Source organism: Amblyraja radiata, chromosome 28, assembly GCF_010909765.2.
Source record: "Amblyraja radiata isolate CabotCenter1 chromosome 28, sAmbRad1.1.pri, whole genome shotgun sequence".
Lineage (NCBI taxonomy): Eukaryota > Metazoa > Chordata > Chondrichthyes > Rajiformes > Rajidae > Amblyraja > Amblyraja radiata.
Window position 1 is genome coordinate 26536021 of NC_045983.1, and position 27451 is coordinate 26563471.

At 44.5% G+C, this 27451-nt stretch overlaps 1 protein-coding gene across 1 annotated transcript in view; it reads right to left on the reverse strand.

Moving 5' to 3' along the window:
* auts2 (activator of transcription and developmental regulator AUTS2) overlaps positions 1–27451 on the reverse strand; it is a 1005438-nt gene that overhangs the window by 36826 nt on the left and 941161 nt on the right. The window contains 5 exon segments of the mRNA XM_033046152.1: positions 1002–1097; positions 11512–11556; positions 13530–13765; positions 14449–14702; positions 16122–16788. Of these exon segments, the coding sequence (XP_032902043.1) occupies positions 1002–1097; positions 11512–11556; positions 13530–13765; positions 14449–14702; positions 16122–16788 (1298 nt within the window).

The following is a 27451-nucleotide window of genomic DNA, read 5'->3' on the forward strand; positions in this document are numbered from 1 at the left end:
TGACCGCACAGGTTTTCCCCGGGTGCTCTGGTTAATTTTAATTAAGATTTTAATTTTAATTAACATTAAAAGTAGGACAATTGGCTTCTGTAAATTGCCCCTAGGGTGTAGTATAGAAATAGTGTAAGGGTGATCGTGGTCGGCATGGACTTGGTGGGCCGAAGGGCCTGTTTCCACACTGTATCTCTAAACTAAAACTACACTTAAATACAAATTCCATTATCCACTGTGGGGTAACACACTTACAGTCCTATTCTCCATTCAGATCTACATAATGGGTTTTCCTCTTTGTTTACCGAGGCACCCACAAGAGAATCCATGTCAGGGATTCAATAAACTGGCTTAAAATGGAGGACAGGAACTCTGCTGCTGCAGTTTACAGCACAGTTAATCTCACTGTGTTTAAAATGAAATATAATAACTAGAGACTAAAAGCTGCTTGCAAAAAATCCATTGTTTCTCACCAGATTGCTGGAATGCATCTGCAATATTTGCTTGTGCCACACATAATTCACCATGAAATGAAATTACCAGTCAAGAGGCTAAATCCCATGGACTATTCTAGTGGAATAGTTCTAAAATTGATTTCTTCTAATTGCATTTATCAATTTTGTTCTGACAATCATGAGAATGCTTTCCACAGAATTAGTCAGTAATCGATGAGATCAAGTAATGTGTTCCTGAGCCGACCACTTTTGTGAAGGGAGGGTATTAATTTAAGATGCATTATTACATAGAACAACACAGCGCAGAAACAAGCCCTTCTGCCCACAAGGAGAGTTTACCAAAATCTCTTCCCCCCACGGTGATGGAGTGAAGAATTAGTTCACAACGTGGAAATGATTCAGTTATCCCACTGTGCCAGGATTTGATCTCACTTCAGCTACAGCGTTTCCCATGCATTCGATGATTGATGAAGCAACACAGCGGAAACACGGAAAGCAAAGCAAAAAAAAAAAATGATGATTAAATATTGGCAGAGGGACGGACGTCAGGGTTACCTTCGGCTGAAATGCTCCTTGCAGAGAACCAAAAGGACCTGTAGGTGGAATCATTGGAGAAATTCCAGCCATGGATGGAGGGTAGGAATGAAACAACTGTGGAAAAGAAAAAAAAGGAGGAAGGCTTCAGGTTTGCTGAATACAACAATTAAGCGCAGCGAGCAAAGTTATTTTGCACTTCTTCTGCCGCAATGCCACATGCTCAGTTCAAAACGTGAAAAGGTTTCTTTGAATCAGGATTCGATTTCACCAGCATCTTAAAAGCCAATCGGCAAAGCAGATGGAATATTTTATTTTTCTGCTGCAACGGCTGAAAGGAGAACTAATGGGCGCCCACCGATCCTCAGGCTCCAATGTGGAGCCCTCAAACACCACGATGAATATTGATTTCTCCTACTTCAAGTAACCCTTGCTTTCCCTCTCTCTCCGTCACTCCCCCTCCCCCCCCCCCCCCTCATTCTCCCACTACATTCACTGTCTACCTGATTCATTTTACCATCTGTATGCCCCATTGTCCTGCTGAGTTACTCCAGCATTTTGTGTCTATTCTCAAACACCACAAATCCTTTCTAAACTGGCCTGTTGATCCGAAACAGGCAAACACATGGTGGACTTTCACCACATTTCTCTCCTGTTGCTAATGGCAGCATGCACTGACATAAGCCAACACAAGGATATATTGTGCTCTTAAATTAGCTCCTTTATGGGTCTAAGCTCTCCGCATGCTTTCCCTGGCAATGAAGCTATTCACATGGAAACCTTGGCACATGTCCTTTCCAGGGATATTAATATATATTTTTAATGGGAACATTGCTCCATAAGAAAGATATTTCAGATGCACTTAGGAGCAAAAGCAGACATAAACTCAGATGGAATCTGCAGGAAGTGAAATGGCTCTGCCCGAGTATTTCTCCCCTGGAATGGGATTGAGAACATTTCCATTTCCACAAATCCTGATCTTGTTTCCATCAGGAGCAATGGCAAAACTATGACCAAATTCACTGGGATCAGGAAAACTAAGCTAGGTCAAGGTCAATTTTATTTTCCAAACATTTGCCTCCACAGATTAAAGGGGCATGTCTGTAATCTGTATGTGAAGTCTCCTATATGTTAACTTACTCCATTCTGGGTCCATTCAAATCTCTTTGGAAAAGACAGATCAAAAGATTGAGCTTCGAATCATCCCTTGCTTACATTTTATGATTTCAAGCGTTAACGCTGTTTGTAAAAATTGAAAGGGTTCGATTTACCACGGTGGTGGTACTATAATTATTAACCAAATAAAATTATGAAACGAAACACTGTAGATGAAAGAAAATAGCTAACAGCCCCAACTCCACATGTTATGGGTCAGATGCTTCAGCTTTAAAACTACAGGGCCCGAATAACAAGCTTACTCCACAGAGTTGGTTTAGGGATCCCATGGCAAAGGAATGGTAGATCAGATAAAGGATAGGTGGGCTGGGGAGCATAGTTTAGAGAACACTGGTGAAATTGGTTCCTGTCAGAAGAAGCAATATGAAAGGATTATTAGCAACCAATGCATGTAATGAGGAGAGCGAGAACCTGCGATTTATGGAGATTTCACAAAAAAAACATTTTTGTTCCGCATCAGACACTACATCTGAGAATTAGGATTCAATAGTAGTGCTAAAGGTTCTAATTTAATAACCCACGCTTGGTCTGTTAATGAGTCAACAATGGAAGTTTAACTGTACCAAAGACTCTGCCAACAACACTCGTGTGTTGGACACATAGAGGTACAAGTCGATAGTCTCTCCTTAGATTTTTCTTCTTCTTCTTTAGGGAAATATTAGCTTTCACGTGGTATCTTCCATAGAAGGAGTTAGCCAATGGGCATGAGAAGAACTATCATAAGCAAAATTATCCAGAACCATCACTTACCGTTCCAAATGCGTCAGTTTAGTTTAGTTTAGAGATACAGCGCATAAACAGGCCCTTCGGCCCCCACCGAGTCCACGCAGACCAACAATCCCCATACACTAGCACCATCCCACCCACTAGGGACAATTTACAATCTTTACCGGAGCCAATCGACCTACAGACCTGTACGTCTTTGGGGTGTGAGAGGAAACCGGAGCACTGGGGAATACCCACGCAGGTCACCGGGAGGACGTACAAACTCCGTACATACAGCACCCGTAGTCGGGATCGAACCCGGGTCTCTGGCGCTGTGAGGCAGCAACTCTACCGCTGCGCCACCATGCCGCCCTGACTTCCTCATCTACAAAAACCATATCCTCTAGGATTTTAAGGCAGCCATTCAATTTGCTCATTTCATTTCATCCAAGATGCCACTTACCCATCAAATATTACAGTTTGACAATGAATTTGAGCCACGTAAAGAAGCCAGAACTGTGTTAGTCCAGTTCTGACAGAGTTATGACATGTAGTACGTTTCAACTGTGTGTGGCAACCATCTTTGTTCTGATAATCTATGCTTGTTCCCATCTGAAATTAATCTTAATCTGTGGACCCAACAAATATTATTGGAACACAAGACTAATGGAAATTTTTTTTAGAGCCTAATCAACCTTACCCTGGTTGAACGATTAACCATTGGACTTAATTCCAGATCCAAGTATTATCCAGAACAAGGCGCAGTTTGTGGTGTCTTCTGCAGATATGTTATGTCTTCTGCAGATAAACCCAACGCAATGGAAAGCAGCAATAGCAGCAAAGAAAATGTATGGCTGTTACTGATTATTGGCATGGAGAACTAAGCTTAGAAGTAGTAACTGAATTAAATCAAATATTTTGACTGCATCCAAGTAAAGAAACCTCTTCTCTACAGCCAGCGAGGAAATCCAGCCATGCCTTACGTTGAGGGTTACAGCCTCTTAAATTGTGGAATGCACAGATTCCATCAACAAGCATCTAATGTTGCGATGAACTAAATTAAGCAGTGGGTATTGAGTAAGTAATGTTGAAATTAACTTTCACCAAGAACGGCCTATCAGTAAAACTGAAACTAGACAGCCCCTTAACTTTGAACAGATGTGATCACCAGAAGCTGGGGTTCAATGAAATCTAACTCAATCCTGTTTTTCATATGAAAAATGTTGTCTGACCAGACACATTATTCCCTTTTGATCCTATACTGAAAGAAGGATAAAGAAATCTTGAGCAGATTAAAGCATAAGATTCTGAGTTCAGAAACTACCAACAGTTCTTTGTGGGCACTAAGGTCTGTTTCATTTTTGTATTAGTTTCAATTCTTTTCTCAGAGTAACTTTGAGTGAAAGTGAATTATAGCTACAAATGATTTTGTTAAAAAAAAAAAAAATCTCAATGCATATCGTGGATTGTAAATTAATCTTGAATATAGAACATACAGCATAGGAACAGGCCCTCTGGCCCACAATGCTTGTGCTAAACAAGACACATTGTTAAATTAATCTCATCTGTCTGTAGATTATTCATATCCCTCCATACCCCCTGATCCCTTTAGCCACAAGGGCTACATCCAACTCCCTCTTAAATATAGCCAATGAACTGGCCTCAACTACCTTCTGTAGCAAAGAATTCCAGAGATTCCAGAGATGTGTGAAAAATGTTTTTCTCATCTCGGTCCTAAAAGATTTCCCCCTTATCCTTAAACTGTGACCCCTTGTTCTGGACTTCCCCAACATCGGGAACAATCTTCCTGCATCTAGCCTGTCCAACCCCGTAAGAATTTTGTAAGTTTCTATAAGATCCTCCCTCAATCTTCTAAATTCTAGCGAGTACAAGCCGAGTCTATCCAGTCTTTCTTCATATGAAAGTCCTGACATCCCTGCGCCTATCTAACAGCTTCTTAAATGCCACTGTCGTATCTGCTTCTACCTCCTCCCTTGACAGTGCATTCCAGGCCCCCAGTGTGAAAACACTTGCCCCGCACATCTCCGTTAAACGTTCTCCCTTGCACCTTAAAGCTATGCCCTCGCATTTTGTACATTCCCACGCCGGGAAAAAAACTGTTCACCCTATCTATGCCTCCCATAATTTTATATACTTCGATCAAGTCTCCCCTTAACCTCTCACATTCCAGAGAAAAGCAATCCAAGGCTATCCATCCTCTCTCTATAGGTGAAACCCTCTAATCCTGGCAAAGCTCCTCCTCACCCTCTCCAAAGCCTCCACATCTTGCCTGTAATGGGGCAGCCAGGACTGCATTCAACACTCCAGATATTGCCCAACGGAGCCTCATCATAACTTCCTGACCCTTTATATTCAATACCCCTAGCAATAATAAACCCAAGAGAAGAACTGTTTGCTTTGTTTCCAACTGAAGATCATGTTCTTTATTCTGTGACATCCCAATATATTTAACAAAAAACCTGCTTGAAATCTCTTTAACACTTCATTTGATTCTAACAAAGATCGATACTTCCCTAACTAACAATTTGATATTTTGGACGATTAGATGAGCTGCAGGTGTAAAGTGTGTAAAACAATGGAATGCAAACCATGGGTTACAAAAATAAATGTTTGAGAATTAAATTCTCTCCATTCAGTGATAGATCTTGACCAAACCTTATAGTCTGATGATTACTACTCATTTGAAATCTAGAAAATGTGTTCAAAGGACATATCATCTGGTTCCATTTTATACGGTTAACGCAGATTTTTTAATGTACAGTTAGGATATCCAAGAGTAGGTGGGCTGGGCGTGGTGATACTTGTGCGGTTTGCACAAAATTGGTAAATCGCGCACAAAGGTTGTGAGTTCTGAAAGGTTCCTTTATATTTTACTTGGGAGTGGGTCGTTCATCGACAAAGCCACAAGACGGGCTTCCGAGAGCACTGGCTTCATCACTCGGCTAACCTGCTTCGTCTCGTTACTACTTGTAAGCTCTGCAACTGATCAGCAACTTAGTGGAGTGCGTGTGTGTCACATGGAAGCACACCAACAACCAAGCAAAGCTTTAGATGCAAGGGATTCGAGGATGAGGCAACAAAACAGCTCTGCTGTGTGGATACTAATGAATGTGGCAGAGTCAAAGAGCAGCTGGTAGCAATGATTAAAAACCCTTGAAGCACTGTCTGTAAAGTGAGATCTCAGGTGCGCAACAACCCTATTCGTTTGTGTGAAACAAGGAACCCAATCAGATTTCGAACGATCGAGGAAAGCCTTGCCGTTTTGTCAAATCGGGAGAACATCATTCAATGTGTTAATTTCTTAATCGGTAACCTGATGATGAGATTATCAGCAAGGTATAGACATAATTTTCTTTGTATGCTCATTGTTTTCAATCCTAGCCTGACAGCACTGACCTCCTGCTCTCATTCAGTGAATCTGAAGAGATCCCAGACTTGTCAAGTTATTCCCCTTCTTTCCATTTTCCTAGCTAGATATAATCTTCCAGAACCCAACACTGGGACTCGCTAACCATCCAACGGACCAGAAAAACACCAATAGCTCTTACATGGCCAAATTAGTTTAGTTTAGTTTAGTTTAGAGATACAGCGCGGAAACAGCCCTTGGGCCCACCGAGTACGCAGTGACCAGCAATCCCCGCACATTTACTCTACCCAAAGGCCTAATCTTCATCCTTCTTTTCTCTCAGCCAGCCACTGTGCAAAATCTGTTCTTACTTTCCTGCAAACGTCCACTTTATTCCTTTGTTTCACAATCGGGAAGAGCTTATATATCACAAACACAACTTCTCTCACAACTTTTTAACTGGGCCTCCTCTGCTCCATATTCAAACTGAATCCAGCACCAAGTCCAAGTGCGCTGGTGATGGATGCTTGTTGCTTTGTTAAGACTTCTAATGGCTCGATTCAAAGCCAGCAGACATCAGTAAAGCTCAGCGTGCCACTTAAAAACACTTCAGTGGTGACAAAGGATTTAATTTTGATTCTTCACAAAAAAAAAAAATCATACTGAGACAAGAAGCCGTGTAGGAATGCACGTTAAAATAGGAACTTGATTGGATTCAGCCCATGAAATAGATTGTGGCCTTTATACATCTGTCCGTTGTGATTAGTTCAAGGGAATTTCAATGTGCCTTTCAGATCCAGGCTGTTTAAATCATCACAAAGGATATGGGTTCTCAAAGCAGGGCTCTGATATGAATTAAATTGCACAACGTGCTAAAAGATGAGCACCACAAGCACCATCCTTCCCCTGTGTCTGCTCGCAATTTAAATGACTGGTGCAAATGGACAATTCATAGCCAAGCCGCCATTAATTGTTCCATTGCTCTATCTATTGACTGCCCCGTGAATTCATCTTCTTTCTGACACGCAAGTCAGCGTCTCAACGTATGATGTCTCGTCATAGAAACATAGAAAATAAGTGCAGGAGGAGGCCATTCGGCCCTTCGAGCCAGCACCGCCATTCATTGTGATCATGGTTGATCGTCCCCCATCAATAACCCGTGCCTGCCTTCTCACCATATCCCTTGACTCCACTAGCCCCTAGAACTCTCTCTAAAATCCATCCAGTGATTTGGCCTCCACTGCCCTCTGCGACAGGGAATTCCATAAGTCATGTTTTTTGTTTCCTGAAAGTGCACCTCAAAGGTGGCCGTTAAGATAATAATTACTCAACGGGCTTTCTGTGAACAAATATCAAGTGTTCATCCTGTGCATTTGTAAGAAGGGTGCCACAGCGGTAGAGTGACTGCCTTGCAGCGCCAGAGACCCGGGTTCAATCCTGACTACGGGTGCTGTCTGGACAGAGCTTGTACGTTCTCCCTATGACTGCGTGGGTTTTCTCAGGATACTCCGGGTTTCTTCCCACATTCCAATGCCGTGCAAGTTTGTAGGTTAATTGGCTTCTGTAAATTGTCCTGAGTGTGTAGGTTAGAACTAGTATATGGGTTTGACAGTGGGCCGGGGTGGACTCGGTGGGCCAAAGGGCACGTTTCCACACTGTATCTCTAAGCTACACTAAAAACGAAACAAAGGACATGAACATTATGTGTTGGAGAAATTATTGGTTCCTGATCCATTTTACTTGCAATTATTTCTTTGCAAATTCACTCATTACAACAAAATGTGCCTGGAAATATTCTGTAACAGCGAAGCCTGACAACAAGGATGTCCTGTTAAACATAAGCTACATCAATTGTCCTTTAACCATTATACAGGATATAAAACACACCTGGCATCCAAGCTGGATTGTGCAACATCCTAATGTGTTGGTTTATTAATGATGATAATTATAAAACAATAATGGTTAGTATCCTATAAAGACCTTGAAGAATATCTGCACAGAAAGTCTGGACTAAACTTGTCAAAATCTAATTGCCAGAAATTTACCCAATAACATTTGCACTAAATTGTTGGATCGTGACTCTATCAAAGAATGTTCTTCAGCTAATCCTCCCACAATAACCATATAACATATAACCATATAACAATTACAGCACGGAAACAGGCCATCTCGGCCCTACAAGTCCGTGCCGAACAACGTTTTTCCCTTAGTCCCACCTGCCTGCACTCATACCATAACCCTCCATTCCCTTCTCATCCATATGCCTATCCAATTTATTTTTAAATGATACCAACGAACCTGCCGCCACCACTTCCACTGGAAGCTCATTCCACACCGCTACCACTCTCTGAGTAAAGAAGTTCCCCCTCATGTTACCCCTAAACTTCTGTCCCTTAATTCTGAAGTAATGTCCTCTTGTTTGAATCTTCCCTATTCTCAAAGGGAAAAGCTTGATCACATCAACTCTGTCTATCCCTCTCATCATTTTAAAGACCTCTATCAAGTCCCCCCTTAACCTTCTGCGCTCCAGAGAATAAAGACCTAACTTATTCAACCTATCTCTGTAACTTAGTTGTTGAAACCCAGGCAACATTCTAGTAAATCTCCTCTGTACTCTCTCTATTTTGTTGACATCCTTCCTATAATTGGGCGACCAAAATTGTACACCATACTCCAGATTTGGTCTCACCAATGCCTTGTACAATTTTAACATTACATCCCAGCTTCTATACTCAATGCTCTGATTTATAAAGGCTAGCATACCAAAAGCTTTCTTTACCACCCTATCTATATGAGATTCCACCTTCAAGGAACTATGCACGGTTATTCCCAGATCCCTCTGTTCAACTGTATTCTTCAATTCCCTACCATTTATCATGTACGTCCTATTTTGATTTGTCCTGACAAGGTGTAACACCTCACATTTATCAGCATTAAACTCCATCTGCCATCTTTCAGCCCATTTTTCCAAATGGCCTAAATCACTCTGTAGACTTTGGAAATCCTCTTCATTATCCACAACACCCCCTATCTTGGTATCATCTGCATACTTACTAATCCAATTTACCACCCCTTCATCCAGATCATTGATGTACATGACAAACAACAAAGGACCCAACACAGATCCCTGAGGCACCCCACTAGTCACCTGCCTCCAACCCGACAAACAGCCATCCACCATTACCCTCTGGCTTCTCCCATTCAGCCACTGCTGAATCCATCTTGCTCTTATCCCCTTGTTTCATCTAGAACCATTGCTTTATGCAAAGGTGCCCTTCCGTACATATTAGTTGCCATCTGACCCTTTGTTCAACTTGGAAATTCCTCACCTACAAGCAAATGTTGGTTATTGGTTGATAAGTCAAGATGGGAGTCAATAATGAGCCACCTGCACATTATTTCCAGTCTACAGTATGTCACTGACCAGCAACTGGCAGTAAGAATTGTCCTCTTCCACACTCAAATGCTAAATCTTAAGAGTCATAAGTGTGATACAGTGTGGAAACAGGCCCTTCAGCCCAACTTGCCCACACCGGCCCACATGTCCCAGCTACACTAGTCCCACCGGCCTGTGTTTGGTCCATATACCACTAAACCAGTCCTGTCCATATACCTGTCTAACTGTTTCTTAAACATCGGGATAGTCCTATCCTGAACTACCTCCTCAGGCAGCTTGTTCCATACAACCACCACACTTTGTGTGAAAAAGTTACCCCTCAGATTTCTATTAAATATTTTCCCCTTCACCTCGAACCTATGTCCTCTGGTCCTCGATTCCCCCACTCTGGGCAAGAGATTCTGTGCATCTACCTGATCAATTCTTCTCATGATTTTGTACGCCTCTATAAGATTACCCCTCATCCTCTTGCGCTCCAAGGAACAGAGACCCAGCCTACTCAACTTCTCCCGATAGCTCAGACCCTCTAGTCCTGGCAACATCCTTGTAAATCTTCTCTGAACCCTTTCAAGCTTGACAATATCTTTCCTACAACATGGTACCCAGAACTGAACACAATATTCTAAATGCGGTCTCACCAGCGTCTTATACAACTGCAATATGACCTCCCAACTTCTATACTCAATCTTCTGAAGGAACTGTTGCTGAAACCAGTGTGTTTCATCACAGCACCACATGCATTTATCCACAAACAATGCTTATCCTTTTTGCTCAATGACAGTTTAGTTTTATCCAAATTAAACATGCATTTACAGTATATTTCACATAGAACTAATTTGCAGGTCCAGTAATCCTGAAATATTGCAGAATTCAAGTGGCAACTTTCTATTCTGCTAGTGAGCACTTCCAATGGCCCTATTAATCGTTAGTCACTTACTGATCTTCAAAAGTGATCTGTAAACATCCAAAGACATCTTCAGCTGCTCCCAAGCTAACACAGCTGCATCTTAACTCAGTGTTTGTTATCTCCCAATATAAATCTCCTAAATCTTTCCTATCCAAATATCCGTCCAAATATCTTTTAAAAGTCCTCTCTAAAGTCTTTGTACCGTTGGTCTGGGAGTCATAGAGTGAGACAGTGCAGAATCAGGCCCTTTGACCCAACTTGCCCACACCGACCAACATGTCCCAGCTACACTAGTCCCACTTGCCTGCATTTCGCCCTTATCCCTCCAAACCTGTCCTATCCATGTATCTGTATCATTGTTTCTTAAATGTTGTGATAGTCACTGCCTCAACAACCTCCTCTGGCAGCTTGTTCAATGTAATCGCCACCCTTTGTGAGAGAAAGAAGAAGAGGAAGGGGGAAAATTCAGTATTAACCCCCGAGGCATTAATTTCCCTGCACATTTCAGTCAACACCACAGACTTCCTGCTCAATTCCAATTTCAATCAAATTGAAACTTTGAAAGTATCCCAAAAGTATTTTTACAGAGCAGAACAACTAAATGGCCATTAAAGTGAAACATGAGATCTCATTCCCTCTCCACAGCAGCTGCCTAACCTGCACAACTATTCTGTTTACAGTTCAAAACCACTAAAGCCACAGAATTTTGTTTTTATAGAGTACTCTGACTTCCCCCAAATAATACTGCTTTGCTCATTCCGTTACTTAAATGAACACGTTTGACCCAGCATCCAAACTAAGGCGGCCAACCATCTGCTGCCACGTAAATAGTGCCAGCAGAATGTCCTCAACAAGCTGTGAACAAAATAGTCCTCTTCTAATTAGATGAGCAATAAGACGAGAGCTCTCAGGCTGAGGTTTAAATTTACACAGTGCTTCAAGGGTGGAGCGAGCTTGGTGTAATGGTGAGTTCACTCACACTGTGTCGGTAGAAAGGGTCGACTTTTGTCGGGTATTTCTCAAACTGCAAAGGAATCAAAGCATGTAAGAGAAGTTATGGTCAGCAAATATGCATTGGCTCTTGCTGTGACCCCCAGGCTCCATTGAAACAATACGCCACACCGAACCTGAAGCGACATTGTCGAAACATCGTCATTAATTTGACCCCCATGTTGAGTCCCTCAGCAAGTGGACCGCAGAAAAACACCTTTGACCATAGGTCCATCAGGCAGTGGGTCAGTCAGCACGGAACGTCCTGCGGACTGCCCAGCTTCTCTGGCGAAATGCCTCATCACCAGAGCTCACCAACAAGCACCAAGACCTGGCTTGGCTGGCGGTGAGGGGAGCCCTCCCAGTCAGATCCTTCCTGCACTGTCGGATCCTCACTACCCCAATGCCCAGGCCTAGCTGAGAAAAGGCACCTCCTCAGCCACAGGGAAGAGAAGGATGTAAAATAAGCTTAAGCTGCACTAAATGACTCGTTGGGAGTTTTACCAATGGATACCCATTCATTTATGTGGAGAAACACAACTGGGGTATGAGTTGGTCAACTGAGGAGAGGTTCTCTCCTAAAAGTTCTCCATTCTTAGCTTTTGCTGCTCTTTCTCCGAGCTCCAGCAACCCAGCTTCCATCTTGTTCTGTCTGAGTGGAACTTGTGCTTTCTTCAAGTGATTGTCTGGGCTTCCCTTGGGTGCTCTAATGTCCTCGCATATCTCCAAAGTATGCGGGTCGGCCAGTTAATTTGAGACTGTAATTTTCGCCACACCGAGCAGGTGGACGATAGCATCCAAGAGGAGTTGATGGGAATGCGGGTGAGTAAGTAACAGGGAGAAGTCGTGGGGCATGTGTCGGTGACCTGGTTTAGATTTGGGCTGTGGGTGTCAGGGGTTATGGGAAGAAGGCCGGAGAATGGGGTTAGGAGCGAGGGATAGATCAGCCATGATTGAATGGCAGAGTAGACTTGATGGGCCGAATGGCCTAATTCTACTCCTATCACATGATCTTATGATCTAATGTTCTATAATGGCCTCCTTCTCTATCGTAATGAAATACGGTACGTTGCAAATCTTGTGATATCTTCTGTGTGAGAGGGCAAGGCTGTCTAAAGCACAAATCTCTCAGGCCACTGTCGGTGCTGTATTTTTAATGAAGTCCTTGCCAATCATTTGGATTATCCCCCCCATTACAGTGGGGATAGGCAAACCTGAGGGACATATTAGGTACCATCTAGCCCATCTCTGGCACACTGCAAGCACCCCACCCCTCTGCTACATTTGGCTTCCCTGGGTAGAAATACTTCACGATTCTACCGATTCAGAACATTATTGGCAATTTACACATGTAAGCCTTGGCTTTTCTTCCTGAGAAACTCAAGGTGCAGATAGAGTGGCAGTAGATGTTGCCATTGGAACCCCCTGGCACCTTTTATTTTTTTTATTTTTTTATTTAACCTTTATTTAACCAGGAGAAGCCTCATTGAGATTAAAAATCTCTTTTACAAGAGAGTCCTGGCCTTGGTGCATGGATGAGCTTATATGACCCTTGAGATGCATGGTTGAAACCTTGCACAAACTATGTTGCCTCAACATTCTGCCCTCTGAGGTACTCAAGCAACTGCTGCTGGAACAGAGTGGAGATCTGGCCTGATGTTCAAACCCATTAATCCAAGGGTTGGAAGATTGTGATCAGTGCAAGTCCAAATACCCGATATTCATTCAGAATTGACGAGGAACACTTACGAGTGCACAGTTCATTGCTCCTCAACCTTAAATTTAAAACAATATATTTGAAGAAAGCTGAGAAGGGGGAGCTCATTATCAATCACTCTTATTATTGCCACAGAAACAACGTTTTCATGCCGGCTAATAATTGCGTAGATAATGGTTGGCGCAAACAGACTTGGGTCTGCAGGCAATAAACAGTGATGGTGTCTCACAAGGAGCACAGGCATGAGTGAAGCAAGGGGAATGGGTTTGTGGTTGTCTACTTATCCTCACATTTCTGCCTTGGGTACGCACCATGGGCGGTGCCGGTGTTGGCATGATGGCCGTCGGCGGGATGGCGTGCGGAAATGGCGCAAACGTGTGCTGGTGGGTGTGCTGGTGGGTGTGCTGGTGCTGGTGCTGGTGGAACTCCGCCCGCATGTAGGGCGGCGGTCCCAGCGAGGCCCCCCGGTCAGCACTCTGCGAGGCCAAAAACCTGGTGTTCAGCTCCTGCCGCAGAAGTTCTTGCTCTGCGGGAGACAGAGAGAGAGAGACACTGTGAAGAGCCACGCACTGTCCAGTCCAGTTCAGTTTACTGTCACGTGGACCGGGTGTACATTGGAAAGCTTTTCAGTCAGCAGAAAGACAACACACAATTACAATCTATCCATTTACAGTGTGCAGATACATGATAAGGGAACAACGTCTAGTGCAAGGTAAAGCCAAGCAAAGTACCGATCAAGATAAGACACAAAATGCTGGAGTAACTCAGCGGGACAGGCGGCATCTCTGGAGAGAAGGAATGGGTGACGTTTCGGGTCGAGACGGTTCTTCAGTCTGAAAGGCCGCCCATTCCTTCTCTCCAGAGATGCTGTCTGTCCCACTGAGTTACACCAGCATTTTGTGTCTATCTTTGATTTAAACCAGCATCTGCAGTTCTTTCCTACACACAAAGTCCGATCAAGGATAGTCATCAAAGAGGTGTAGATGGTAGTTCTGGTTGTGGTGGGCACAATGCCATATCAAGAAAGCACAGAGGCCTCTTGCTTATTATGAACCCCAATCAATTAGTGCTCCAAACACCATAATTAAAGCAAAAATACAACCAACAAAGAAGTAACTCCTTGAAGAGAGTCAAGTATGTTTCATTGTCAAGTGTATTGGCTAGGGGTCAATGTGCAGAAGGGGGACTGCCAGGAAGAATGCCACTTACCAGAATAACCAGTGCCGGCAGGATGCCCTTGAACCTGAAGTGCACTTGATGTCAGTGGAGGTGGTGGTGGCAGGGCCGTGTGAGGGGCAAACATGGCGGGGTGGTGCGAGTGGTTGGCAGGCTGCAGACTCGGAGTGAAGGTGTGGGACGTATTGTGGGCCCCCAGGGGCACGGAGAAGCTGGGAGCGGGCGGATGATGGGAGATATGCACAGGGGGCGCTTGAGGCTTGACTGGAGTGCTGCTTCTGCTGCTGCTGAGGAAAGAGGCAGAGGGACAGAAAGCACAAATAACATCAATAAACGAGTACCACGGGCCGTTTCCACATAGCCCCCGACTCCTGCACAGGTCACACTGCCATTTAAATTAGAGTCATAGAGAGTCACAGGGTCTTACAGCGCCGAACCCATCTTGCCCATCCCGCCCAGCATGTCCCATCCACACAAGTCCCACCTGCCTGCATGTGGCCAATATCCCGCTAGTTTTTAGTTTTAGAGATACAGCACGGTAACAGGCCCAATGTAAATTGTCACTGGGGTGTGTAGGATAGTGTTAATGTGCGGGGATCGCTGGTCGGCACGGATTCGGTGGGCCGAAGGGCCTGTTTCCGCACTGTATCTCTAAAATATAAACATAAACATAGAAAATAGGTGCAGCAGTAGGCCATTCGGCCCTTCGAGTCAGCACTGGCATTCAATGTGATCATCCCCAATCAGTACCCCATTCCTGCCTTCTCCCCATATCCCTTGTTTCCTCTAGCCCTAAGAGCTCTATCCAACTCTCCTTTGAATGCATCCAGTGAATCGGCCTCCGCTGCCTTCTGAGGCAGAGAGTTCCACAAATTCACAACTCTCCGGGTGAAAAGGTTTTTCCTCATCTCAGTCCTAAATGGCCTACCCCCTTTTTCTTAAACTGTGGCCCCTGGTTCTGGACTCCCCCAACATCGGGAACATGTTTCCTGTCTCTAGCGTGTCCAAGCCCTTAATAATTAAAAAAAAATAATAATAAACTCTCATAAGGTCATAAAGAATTAAGCCATTCGGCCCATCAAGTCTACTCCGACATTCAAACATGGCTGATCTATCTCTCCCTCCTAACCCCATTCTCCTGCCTTCTCCCCATAACCTCTGACACCTGCACTAATCAGGAATCTATCTATCTCTGCCTCAAAAATACCCACTGACTTGGTCTCCGTAGCCTTCTGTGGCAACGAATTCTGCACATTCACCATCCTCTGACTAAAGAAATTTGGTCCTGGTGAATATAATCTAAAGCTGCCGGTGAGCCGTGCATGGCAGCAGAATCTCCCCGACAAGCCATGGCCAAACACCAACAGCAGGCTTGGACAACCCATCGCGCAACCGGGAACCCGCCCAGAATCATCCGAGGTCCGTCTGCTGTTCAACCCCCAACGTTTTTTACATCATATCCTGTTTATAGCTGAGATAAAACAATTCTCCCATGTGCCTCATGTACGAACATATCGAATATGAATGCCTCACGGCTGATTATTCAGACAGCACCTAATGCTGAATCCATACAGACGCTGAGTATAAAGGGAATGGGAGTTTGCAATGAGGACATTCGCTTGCTGGAGCTTTTCTGGTGTATTTCGGCATCTTCAGAGCACACACACACACACACACAAAGAATGACAACAATTTCAAAGGCTCACCTTATGCTATTCAGGCTCAGGCTGCTGCTGTAGACAGACAGAGATTGTGGGAGGTTGCGAGATGTCGGTCGAGATGGAAGCTGAGCCTGAAGGAGCGGCTGGGCTGGAGATGGCGGCTGAGGGTGAGGGTGAGGGTGAGACTGATGCTGGGGGGTGTGGGGCTGGTGCTGGGGGGTTTGATGCTGGACCTGGGCTGGGGGCTGAGGTCGGGATTGGGGCTGAGGTTGGGGTTGTGGGACGGGCACAGACTGGGTCGGCAGGAGGGGCTGCGATGGATGGTGAGGCTGGGAAGAGAGGAGCGGCAGGGAAGGGAGGAGGGTCTGGGACGGAAGGAGGGACTGCGACTGGGTTTGGCCGAGGGCTGGAGCCTGGGATGGCGCTGAGGCCTTCGGCTGAGATTGGGGTAGAATCAGTGGCAGCTGAGTCTGCACTGGAAGTGGGGAGCAGTTTTTTATTTGGGATTGTGGTTGCGGTAGTGGTTGGGGTTGGGATTGGCTCTGAGCCTGGGGAGCAGGCTCCTTGGTCACCGCAAGCACAAGCAGATGGTCTTTGGATCCTTCCTGGCTTTTTTCCTGGCTCCGTTCTAACCCTGATATCTTGTGGGCATTCGGTCCTCGTGCTTCTCGGGTGTCATTTGTTGTTAGTGCACTGACACTGAAGTGAGTAACTATGGATAGAACAGAACAATAACAGTAAGATGGAGAAACAAAGAACTGCAGATGCTGGTTAATGCACAAAGTGCTGGAGTAACTTGACAGGTCATGTCTGGAGAACACAGATAGGTGATGTTTTGGGTCGAGACCCTGATTTAGAATGACGAAGTCTAAAGAAAGACTGAAGACTCTTATTCTGTGGAGATGCTGCCTGACTTCCTGAGTTAAGGGCCTGTCCCACTTCCCCGAGATACTCACGAATTCTCCCGAGTTTTCCTCTTGATTCAAACTCGGAGAATTACGGTAATAGCCAGCCGTAGGTACTCGGGGCTATTTATTTTACTCGTGGACATTTTTCAACATGCTGAAAAAACGTCCCGACTTACCTGATGCCCCGAGTACCTACGCGGCTGGCATTACGAGCCGCTACAAAATATCTACGGACTCCTACGGCCTCGCTACGGACATTCTCCGAGTTTGAATCAAGGGGAAAACTCGGGAGAATTCGTGAGTAACTCGGGGAAAGTGGGACAGGGGCGAAACTAACCTTTTGTGAAAAAGATATAGTTCTTTTCAATAACAACTTTACAGTAATAAGCCATGTAGTGACACAAACTATATTCAAAAAGCCACAAACTACAAACAAAACTAAAACGATTGAATGAATTCATAAAGTATAAGGTCATAAGGAATAGGAGTGGAATTAGGCCATCGGCCCATCAAGTCTACTCCGCCATTCAATCATGGCTCGTCTTCCAAACCCCATTCTCCTGCCTTCTCCCCATAACCTCTGACACCTGTACAAATCAAGAATCTATCTATCTCTGTCTTAAAAATATCCACTGACGGCCTCCACAGCCTTCTGTGGCAAAGAATTCCACAGATTCACCACCCTTTGACTAAAGAAATTCCTCCTCATCTCCTTCCTAAAAGAAATTCCTTTAATTCTGAGACTCCTGAGAAAATCATTTAAGTCTGAGACTCTTCCACTAGTGGAAACATCCTCTCCACATCCACTCTATCCAAGCCTTTCACTATTCTGTATGTTTCAATGAGGTCCCCCCTCATTCTTCTAAACTCTAGCGTGTACATGCCCAGTGCCGACAAACGCAAATGAGTATGAATATAAAATGAATGGGTGTCTAAAATTAGTAGGTTAGGTTGCTGGAGCAACAGAAAACAGAAAAGAATATATGTACAGACACCATGAAGTTTAATGTGGATAAATGTGAGGTATCCATGTTGACTCGGACCGATCCTGTTACTGCTATCCAAATGTGCCGCTATTTCATCTTTTATAATTGACTCCAGCATCTTCCCCTCCACCGATGTCAGGCTAACTGGTCTATAATTCCCTGTTTTCTCTCTCCTGCCTTTCTTAAAAAGTGGGATAACATTAGCTATCCTCCAATCCAGAGGAATTGATCCTGAATCTATAGAACACTGGAAAATTATCACCAATGCATCTTTAGACTTTAGAGATCTCTAGACTTTAGAGATACAGCGTGGAAACAGAGCCTTCGGCCCGCCGAGCCAAGGTAACTAGCGATTACCCCCATGCACTAACACTAGCCTACATATTAGGGACAATTTTACCAAAGTCAATTAACCTACAAACCTGTGCGTCTTTGGAGTGTGGTAGGAAACCGGAGCTCCCGGAGAAAACCCACGCAGGTCACGGGGAGTTCGTATAAACTCTGTACAGACAGCACCCTTAGTCAGGATCAAACGTGTGTCTCTGGCGCCCTGATTACTGATTCTCTGTGCTGAAGTAGTTGGAGCCTCACTGGTCATGGTTATTCACAGAAAGAAGAAGGGTGTCTGATGGCAGCATCCCCGTCCAGCTCAAAATGCTGGCAACTCAACAAACCTGAACCGTGACAAGCACATCAGAACAGTCCCTGATACCTTAAGCAAGTATACTGCACGCAAGTTTACTGGAGCAACTAACGAACCATCAAAATCAAGCTTGTATGTTGTACATAAGATGGCCATGAAAGTAGGTTGCATGATCAAAGTGAGTTCAGAGGCTACACAGCATCAACGTTCTCAATCACAGACACACCCTCCTCAAGACCAATGGCCCAGAGTCCATGCTGACAACGTTAATGGGCCACAAAAATGCATAGAAACATGGAAAATAGTTGCAGGAGCAGACCATTCAGCCCTTTGAGCCAGCACAGCCATTCAATATGATCATGGATGATCATCCAAAATCAGTACCCCCATTCCTGCCTTTTCCCCATATCCCTTGATTACGTGAAACGCAGTCTTCTGGGCTTGTTTGCTTGCAAATATCATAAGCCAGTGCTTGTCAAAGGAATAGCCAGCGACACTTGGAAGCATCAAGGCCAGAAACAAAACAGCAACTAGGAACTGCCTTTGGGCTAGGCATTTTTGTTACTAGTTTATTTAACATGTACGTCTTCTTCAGATTTTACTCCTCTATTTCCTCCCCTGATTCCTCCCAGACTAAGAGATCAGGCAATTTACTTAATATTGCAAACGTCTGGTCTACACTAAATTGAAGACAGTATTGGAATGAATATTCATTATTTTAGGAGGAATGTTGCTCAATATAACAATTCAAGGGCTCACAGGCATGACATTAATGGTTAGAGTCATGTAGTCTTAAGGGCCAGTCCAACATGGGCGACCTAATCCGCGAGTTCTGGCGGGTTTGCCCTCGACTCATACTCGCAGCATGGTCGACACGAGGTTGTAGGAGGTCTTCGCAACTCTCCTTCATGCTCGAGAGTAGTCCCCGTGTACTGGAGGCCTCAGCTAGGTCGCGGCGTTTTTTTCAATATTTTCTCAATGCCCGCGAGTAAAAAAAGGTCGCAATGGAAAAAATCGATACTTTTTGTACTCGTAGGTTTGGTCGTAGTAGGTCAGCATGTTAATCGTAGGTAATCGAGGGTAGTCGAAGGTAGTCGTAGATAGTCTTCATCATAGTCGAAGGGAGGTCAAAGGACATCGAAGGAGGTCGGCTTCACTCTCCACTATTCGGTGTCCAATTTTCCCAAAGTTAGTTGTAGCTAGTCGTAGCTAGTCAAAGCTCATCTTCAACATAGTCGAAGGAGGTCTTCTACATAGTCAAAGGAGGTCTTCAACATGACATTTTTTCAAAAACTTCTAGTTCTCCACTCCTCCATTCTGGGTTAAAGACCATCATGTCTAAGCTTATAATCTGTGGAGTCATGAGTTCTGAGAAGGGAAAGATACTTTTTTTTTAAAGTGCAAAACATTAAGAGAGAGAACAGAAAAATACTAAGAATCTTAGAATCTTCCAGTAGGCCTGTGATATTTGGAGACAAGTTTCATGAATTCATGAAAATTGTAATTCTAAATTACAGATGAGCAAGTATTTTAATTTAATAATTTGTTGAAATTCTAACCGTTTTCGGGGTGCGTGACAGGAGGAGTGTATTCACACAAACTTCAAATTTGTACAAATTCCCGCGCTAGACTGAGCTTTCTATCCTGTTTATGGCATTTGCTAGCAGCTGATATTGTTACCATTCAGAACAATCCCAAAGTCAGGAAGATTGTCTTTGGGTTCTCTTTTAATTCAAAATTGAATTACATTCTCATTACACTTTAATACATCTCGCTTCACAATAGTTCTTGGTTCTTGGTCCTCCAAAATATTCCAAATGGAATTTGAACTGGAGGTGGCGGAAGGTGGACTTAAGCAAAAAAGGATTCTTGGAGAAGAAGAGCTACCTTAAATTTAGTTGCATCTGGTTGGGTAACCATGGTCGGGTGAAGACTATTACATGCTTTAATTGTGCGGGGGAAGAATGAATTGCTGGACACATCTGTCTTGGTAGCTGGTATCTCAAATTGGGTCGAATGCCTTCATCTGCTCCTATTAGGTTTGGGTTTGGTGTAGGTTTGGTAATCTATGTCGAGCTGACCATTTGACATTTTGTAAAAACAGGTCAAACGGTGAGCTTTACAGTTGACGAAACCTCCAAGAAATGGACATACGTCGATGGTGTACTGATATTAACTTTACAAGTCATCACGGTGGCACAGCGGTAGAGTTGCTGCCTTACAGCGCCAGAGACCCGGGTTCAATCCTGACCACGGGTGCTGTTTGTATGGAGTTCGTACGTTCTCCCCATGACCTGCATAGACTTTCTCCGGGTGCTCCGGTTTCCTCCCACACTCCAGAGAGGTACAGATTTGTCGTTTAATTGGCATCAGTAAAAAATTATAAATTGCCCCTCGTGTGTAGGATAGTGTTAATGTGCGGGGTGATTGCTGGTGGGCACAGACTGGTTGGGCTGAAGGGCCTATTTCCGCACTGTATCTCTAAAGGTCATTTTTCTGACTTTAGGATTAATTCTCCGATCACTAATTCAATAAAATAGGATGCAACTTGAAAGTTAAGTTTGCCTTCCCAGAAATACATTGTACCTGCACAACAGACAATAGGTGCAGGAGTAGGCCATTCGGCCCTTCGAGCCAGCACCGCCATTCAATGTGATGCACAGCACCATGCTCATGCATATGACCATTAACTCAACTTGACTTTCTTTGATCGAAAGGGCTCGGAACTTAATGCTGCGGAACTTGGGGGAAAAAAAATCTTCAACCTTTTACGACTGGAGAGTGTGTTTTCCCCAGAGATTAAAACTAAAGATCCAGCTGATTTTTCTTTAGCTTGTTTCATGTACGGGCAATGTGCAGCAATGTGCAGTCCCAGTTTTCCAGCTGGCAATATTCTGACTACAAAAGTACCTTTTCTCTGCCGATGAAATACGACTATAAAAGCAATTGATAGTGACAGGCCTGTTAAATACAACACTAAATACAACACTACCTCTAAGCTAGAGTGACAAACTTTTAAAACCAGTTATTCTAAAATTATGAAGTGATGCATCGTATGCTCAACTTAATTAGGCCTCAAGGGTTAGAAAATGACATGTAATGCGTTTTTAGTATCCCAAAAGAGTTCATTTGAATAAATATAATGCACATTTAATATCCCGGAAGAATCAATTTGTCAGCTTTCTGACTCTGAAGGCAAAATATGCAAATTAGCCTTATGTTAAGAAGGCCTTTACTTTCATTTTCAATAAAGTGCCCCTTTGGTTGGTTAATGGCACATTACGCATCAGAGCAAATCAAAGTTTGCAGCTGTCTAAACAGCTTGGGCTACAGGGAAAGCCACTATATGATGTGCTAAGTGGCAGATTTGCTGCAGAGCAGAGTACAGCATCTTCTTTCATTCGAGAAAAGCCGCTTTGGTCCAGAAGGAGGCACTGTCCACTCCTCTTTGGGACACGGTTCAGCCTGAAGTTGCTATCCCTTCCTTCAGCAGGAGAACGCGGGTTCAGTGGGCATGGATTTACATTGGCCTAGAAGTTAGATTTTGCCAAATTTTGGGAATGCTAACTCAATTTGCCATAACTAAATTTGGGAGTTATGAAAAAGATATCAAGAAATTGGACATGACGAGGGTCTCGACCCAAAAAGTCACCTATCCCTTCGCTCCATAGATGCTGCCTCACCCGCTGAGTTTCTCCAGCATTTTTGTCTACCTAAGAAATTGGACATTGTCATTTTGGAAGGACCCAAGTAATTTGGTCCGATGAAGTGTCCCGACCTGAAAGTAAAGGAAAGACTGTTTAGGTCTGGATGGTGAGGAAGGTGGTACAGCACTCTCGTTTGTGTGGCAAGTGCTGCGAGAAGTGGAGTGGTCGGTAGAAGAGGGAGAATAAATCAAGGAGATTGGGACTAGGGGAAAATAAGTGTTCGGCACGGACTTGTAGAGCCGAGATGGCCTGTTTCCGTGCTGTAATTGTTATATGGTTATATGGTTATTTGAGTGGCAGAGGGAAGTTTAATGTGTTAATCGTGGGCTATTGGGATAGCAGAGGATGTTTGCTCTTTATAAACCATAAGGAGTTAAAAAGCTTGGAAGAGGAAGAGAAGGCATGAGACTAGCAAATAAAATTACCGACTCGGTCAAACCTCCCACATGGTATTCCTCAATTCAGCATTCAGTCAAGAAATGTTAACAGGCCCACGGTGCCAGCTCCTATCAATATGCAATATTTTTACAATCAAACCGCAAGTATTCATGAGCCAGTCTGTCAACATAAACATGGTTAACGTGCTTTCCTTCACAGGCCCTTCATACTAAAAGTACAGATATCTCACATTCTTCAATCCACAACGGTTCAAGCAGAGCGTTGGCCAACAAAAACCAGCACTGTTAACTCCAAAAATAAACACTAACCTACAGCAATCTGTCACTTGACTCACTCTCGAGAACCAAACTTTACAAATACTCGTGGCGTTCGGCTAACACAAGTCAACCAAGCGTACAACGTCTTTTGGATTTCTTCACTGTTGTTCTGAGGGAACGTTTTACCATTGTTCTGCATCCGAAGTGAAATACGATAACGGCGATCCAACCCATATTGATGCCTTAACGACGGCTCCCATTAATGCCACAAAAGTCCCGGGGGAAGTTAGTTGGGATATTCTCAACTCTGCTTTTTAGGTCGAGCAGTCTTCAGTAAAACACTGACCACAAATTGACAAACCCACAAATTGACAAACAAATTCACAGAAGAGACCAAAGCACAGACTCTAGTTACACGGTGGAGGAAAGAACTGCAGATGCTGGTTCAAACTGAAGATAGACACAAAAAGCTGGAGTAACTCAGTGGGCCAGGCAGCATCTCCGGAGGGTAGGAATGGGTGACTTTTCTTCAGACCTCTCGACACGAAACGTCACCCATTCCTTCTCTCCAGAGATGCTATTTCTTATGACCTTCTGAGCAAGCAAACAAAAACTTTTCACTGTACACGTGACAATTATAAACTAAATTACTCATTAGATTCAAGTGGATGGAGCAGTATTCTGTACACTTCAGGATGTGCCTGACCAAGAAATTCTTAGTGTTGTCAATGAATTCCTAATATCTGGGTAAAAAAAGACATCAGTATTTTGTCAGTAATTTCCCTCGCTCATTAGTCTTATTCCCTGTGTTGAGCTCATCCAAGAGTGTTGCTTAGTAATACTTTGGAGGCCTGTGAAAATAAAATGATCTTCGTGGATGCATCTGTAAAGATCCTATACTCTCACTACTGAAGCATTGCTCATAATTACTGCTTCACATCTGCCCATATTTGCCATTTTACTTTAGTTTCGTTAGTTATTGTCACGTGTACCGAGGTACAGTTAAAATGCTTTTGGTGTCGTGCTACCCAGTCAAACAAAATGCTTTACATGAATACAATCAAGCCGTCCACGGTGCACATCCACGGTGCACGGAAGGATAATGTGTACAACATTCAGCGCAAAGGTATAACATTGAAGTCCAATTAAAGAAAGTTCAAAGGTCTCCAATGAGGTAGATGGGAGGTCATGTCCACACTCTAGCTGATGAGAGTTGCCTGATATTCTTTGCCTTATCCCATTTCGTGATAGAATATGAGAGATGAGATATTCATATGAAATAGGGCTGGACCTCTGCTTGGTAGGCAAGGCCTGTGCTTCACGTAATAAGAAACCAATAACAATATTTGTTGTCCATTCATGCAAGACTGTCAGGAGTGAGGGGGGCCGTTGAGAGTATAGAAGGACCCGAGGGGGGGGGGGGGGCTGCCAAGAATGATGGGTGGAACCGGTGGAGTCCGCAGAGAATGATGGGGGGGGGGGGGGGGGTGGGGTTGGCAACGAGAATGAAGGGGGACTCGGTGGGAAGACGACTGTTGCCACGTGCCTTCTGCAGGCCGAAGATAGGGCTATTTGGTAACTTTGTCAACGCCACAACCGTGGTGACTCTTGTGCACTGCCTGAGTGAGTTCCGCTGTACGGTTTTACTGGCTTGGATGCAAAACATGGAATTTCACTGTACCTAGGTACATGTGACTATAAAGTATCATTGAATCATCATTGAATCATTGAGAAGGCATGAACACCCACTGGTTCTGGACCACCAGGTAACTCAAGACTGGCTCAATAAGATGAAGATGGTGGCACGGTGGTGCAGCGGTAGAGTTGCTACCTTACAGTGGCAGACACCCGGGTTCGGTCAAGACTTTGGGTGCTGCCTGTACAGAATTCGTACATTCTCCACGTGACCTGCGTGGGTTTTCTCCGGGAGCTCCGGTTTCCTCCCAAACTCCAAAGACGTACAGGTTTGTAGGTTATTTGGCATGGTAAAATTGCAAATGTTCCCGAGTGGGTGTGGGATAGTGCACGGGGATCGCTGGTCAGCGCGGACTCGATGGGCCGAAAGGTCTGTTTACGTGCTGTATCTCAAAAACTAAAAATGGTGATTGTGTTCATGGAGTAAACTTCAGCTCTGCCCCCATTTCCCTTTTCTTCGTGTCAAGAAAGTAACTGATGAGGGTGGGAAAAACTTGGGGGGAAATCGCAGGAAAAAAGCTTGGAGATTTTCCAAGCATCAATGAGTAAGAGTGCTCCGCATCGCACAGTTCACAAAGTAAACCCAGGCGGGCTGAGCAGATGTTTCAAAGCCTGGAAAAGTATTTGGCTTCTCCACGTGGAATGCAAAGTGCGATGTGCACAGACTTGGACCCAAACATCTTGGGGGAGTTTAACTCCAGGTAGAAAAATAAACCGGCCTGACTGCTATTTTTCCAATGTTGGATAAATAATGGTTGCAAAAAAAAAATGTTTGGATTGCTGGCTCCGTTTTAGATCAAATGCAAGAGTCCGACGTTAAATCTTCAGTTGACCACATGGTCTAGGTGCTCCATTTCATAACAGGAAGTTGAAGAATGAGAAGTCTGTTCCGCTGCGGTGTGAAATACCTCCGGTGTTTAAATACTGCCCTCCAGGATGCGGCTGCAAACCAGACTTTGCATCAACTAAGTACTTCAGTGGGACCTTGCCCGAGTCTCAACTTGCATTTCAACAAATATTGGTACTGTTCTCGCCTACAGCATACAAATCATGAGAGGAATAGATCGGGTTAGATGCACAGAGTCTCTGGCCCGGAGTAGGGGAATCGAGGACCCGAGGACATAGGTTCAAGGTGAAGGGGAAAAGATTTGATAGGAATCTGAGAGGTAACTCTTTCACACAAAGGGTGGTGGGTGTATGGAACGAGCTGGCAGAGGAGGTAGTAGAGGCAGGGGCTATCCCAATGTTTAAGAAACAGTTAGACAGGTACATGGAAAGGACAGGTTTGGAGGGATATGGACCAAACGCAGGCAGGTGGGATTAGTGTAGCTGGGACATGTTGGACGGTGTGGGCAAGTTGGGCCGAAGGGCCTGTTTCCACACTGTATCACTCTATGACCTTACAGTGCCCAACATTCAGATCAACTGCAATCAAACGTATCTATGAAGCTTGACGCATATGTGAAGGTTTGTTCCACACCTTGTCTTCCACCACCATTTTTAATAATTGTTGTTCAGAAAGTGCCTTATTTCATAGAACCCTAGAAACATTAAAAAAATCTGCAGGAGTAGGCCATTCAGCCCTTCGAGCCAGCACCACCATTCAATATGCTCATGGCTGATCATCCAGAGTCAGTACCCCGTTCCTGCTTTCCCCCATATCCCTTGATTCCGTTAGCCATAAGAGCTATATCCAACTCAGCTATATTTCTGCAGCTATTGAGTGCACTTGAGTTGCATTCTCACTAGACTCATTTTCTCCACAATCAAATATTGCAATCTCACAATCAAACTGCTCTGATAAAGAGTTCAGCACAGATCCCTTTGGAAGCCAGGATAACAAAACAGTGAATGGAGTCTTGCAGATAGATGCACAAGATGACTTCTCAGGTTTGGTTTAGTTTAGTTCAGTTTAGAGATACAGCGCGGAAACAGGCCCTTCGGCCCACCGAGTCCGCGCCGACCTGCGATCCCCGTACACTAGCAGTATCCTACACAGTGGCGGACTGACTAGGGTGTCAGCTTGCCCGATGGCAAGTGGGCCCCTGATGAAGTGGGCCCCCTATATCAAGTGGGCCCCTGATGAAGTGGACCCCCTTTGTCTCCTGGCAACCAATATTTTTAGACCCAGTCCGCCACTGATCCTAGGGACACACTAGGGACAATTTACAACCCTTTACTGAAGCCAATTTACGTACAAACCCGTACGTCTTTGGAATGTGGGAGGAAACTGGAGCGCCCGGGGCAAACTCACGTGGTCACGAGGAGAACGTACACATTCCGTACAGACAGCAGCCAGGATTGAACCCGGGTTTCGAGCAACACTACCACTGCACGACCGTGCCTCCACGTACGCAGAGGACCATGTTTTCCAAAGTCGTGCCTTAAACCTTCATTGTTCAAGGACAGCGTTGTCAGACAGTGGCAAGGATGGTGTAGGACCTACTCCCATGAACTTGAGTAAAAGGCCTGCCCTTTCGTATACTTCAGTTATGCTCAACCACGGAGGCATCCGGAGAGGTCGGCGTGGCGGTCGATGGTCGATGATGGTGCCGACCAATGGACGAGGACGAACAGGTGGAAGTGGGGACGCCGCTGCCGGGGGAAGGATCAAAGGAGGACCCAGTGTGGGGGGACTACCGTGAGGGAGGGGGGAAGAACAATGGGGACCTGGCGCGGGGGTACTTCGTAACTTTGTAATCGCCCTTTATGGGCAACTATTTGCATACCGTGGGTAAGCAACAAAGAATTTCACTGTGACTTGTCACATGTGACAATAA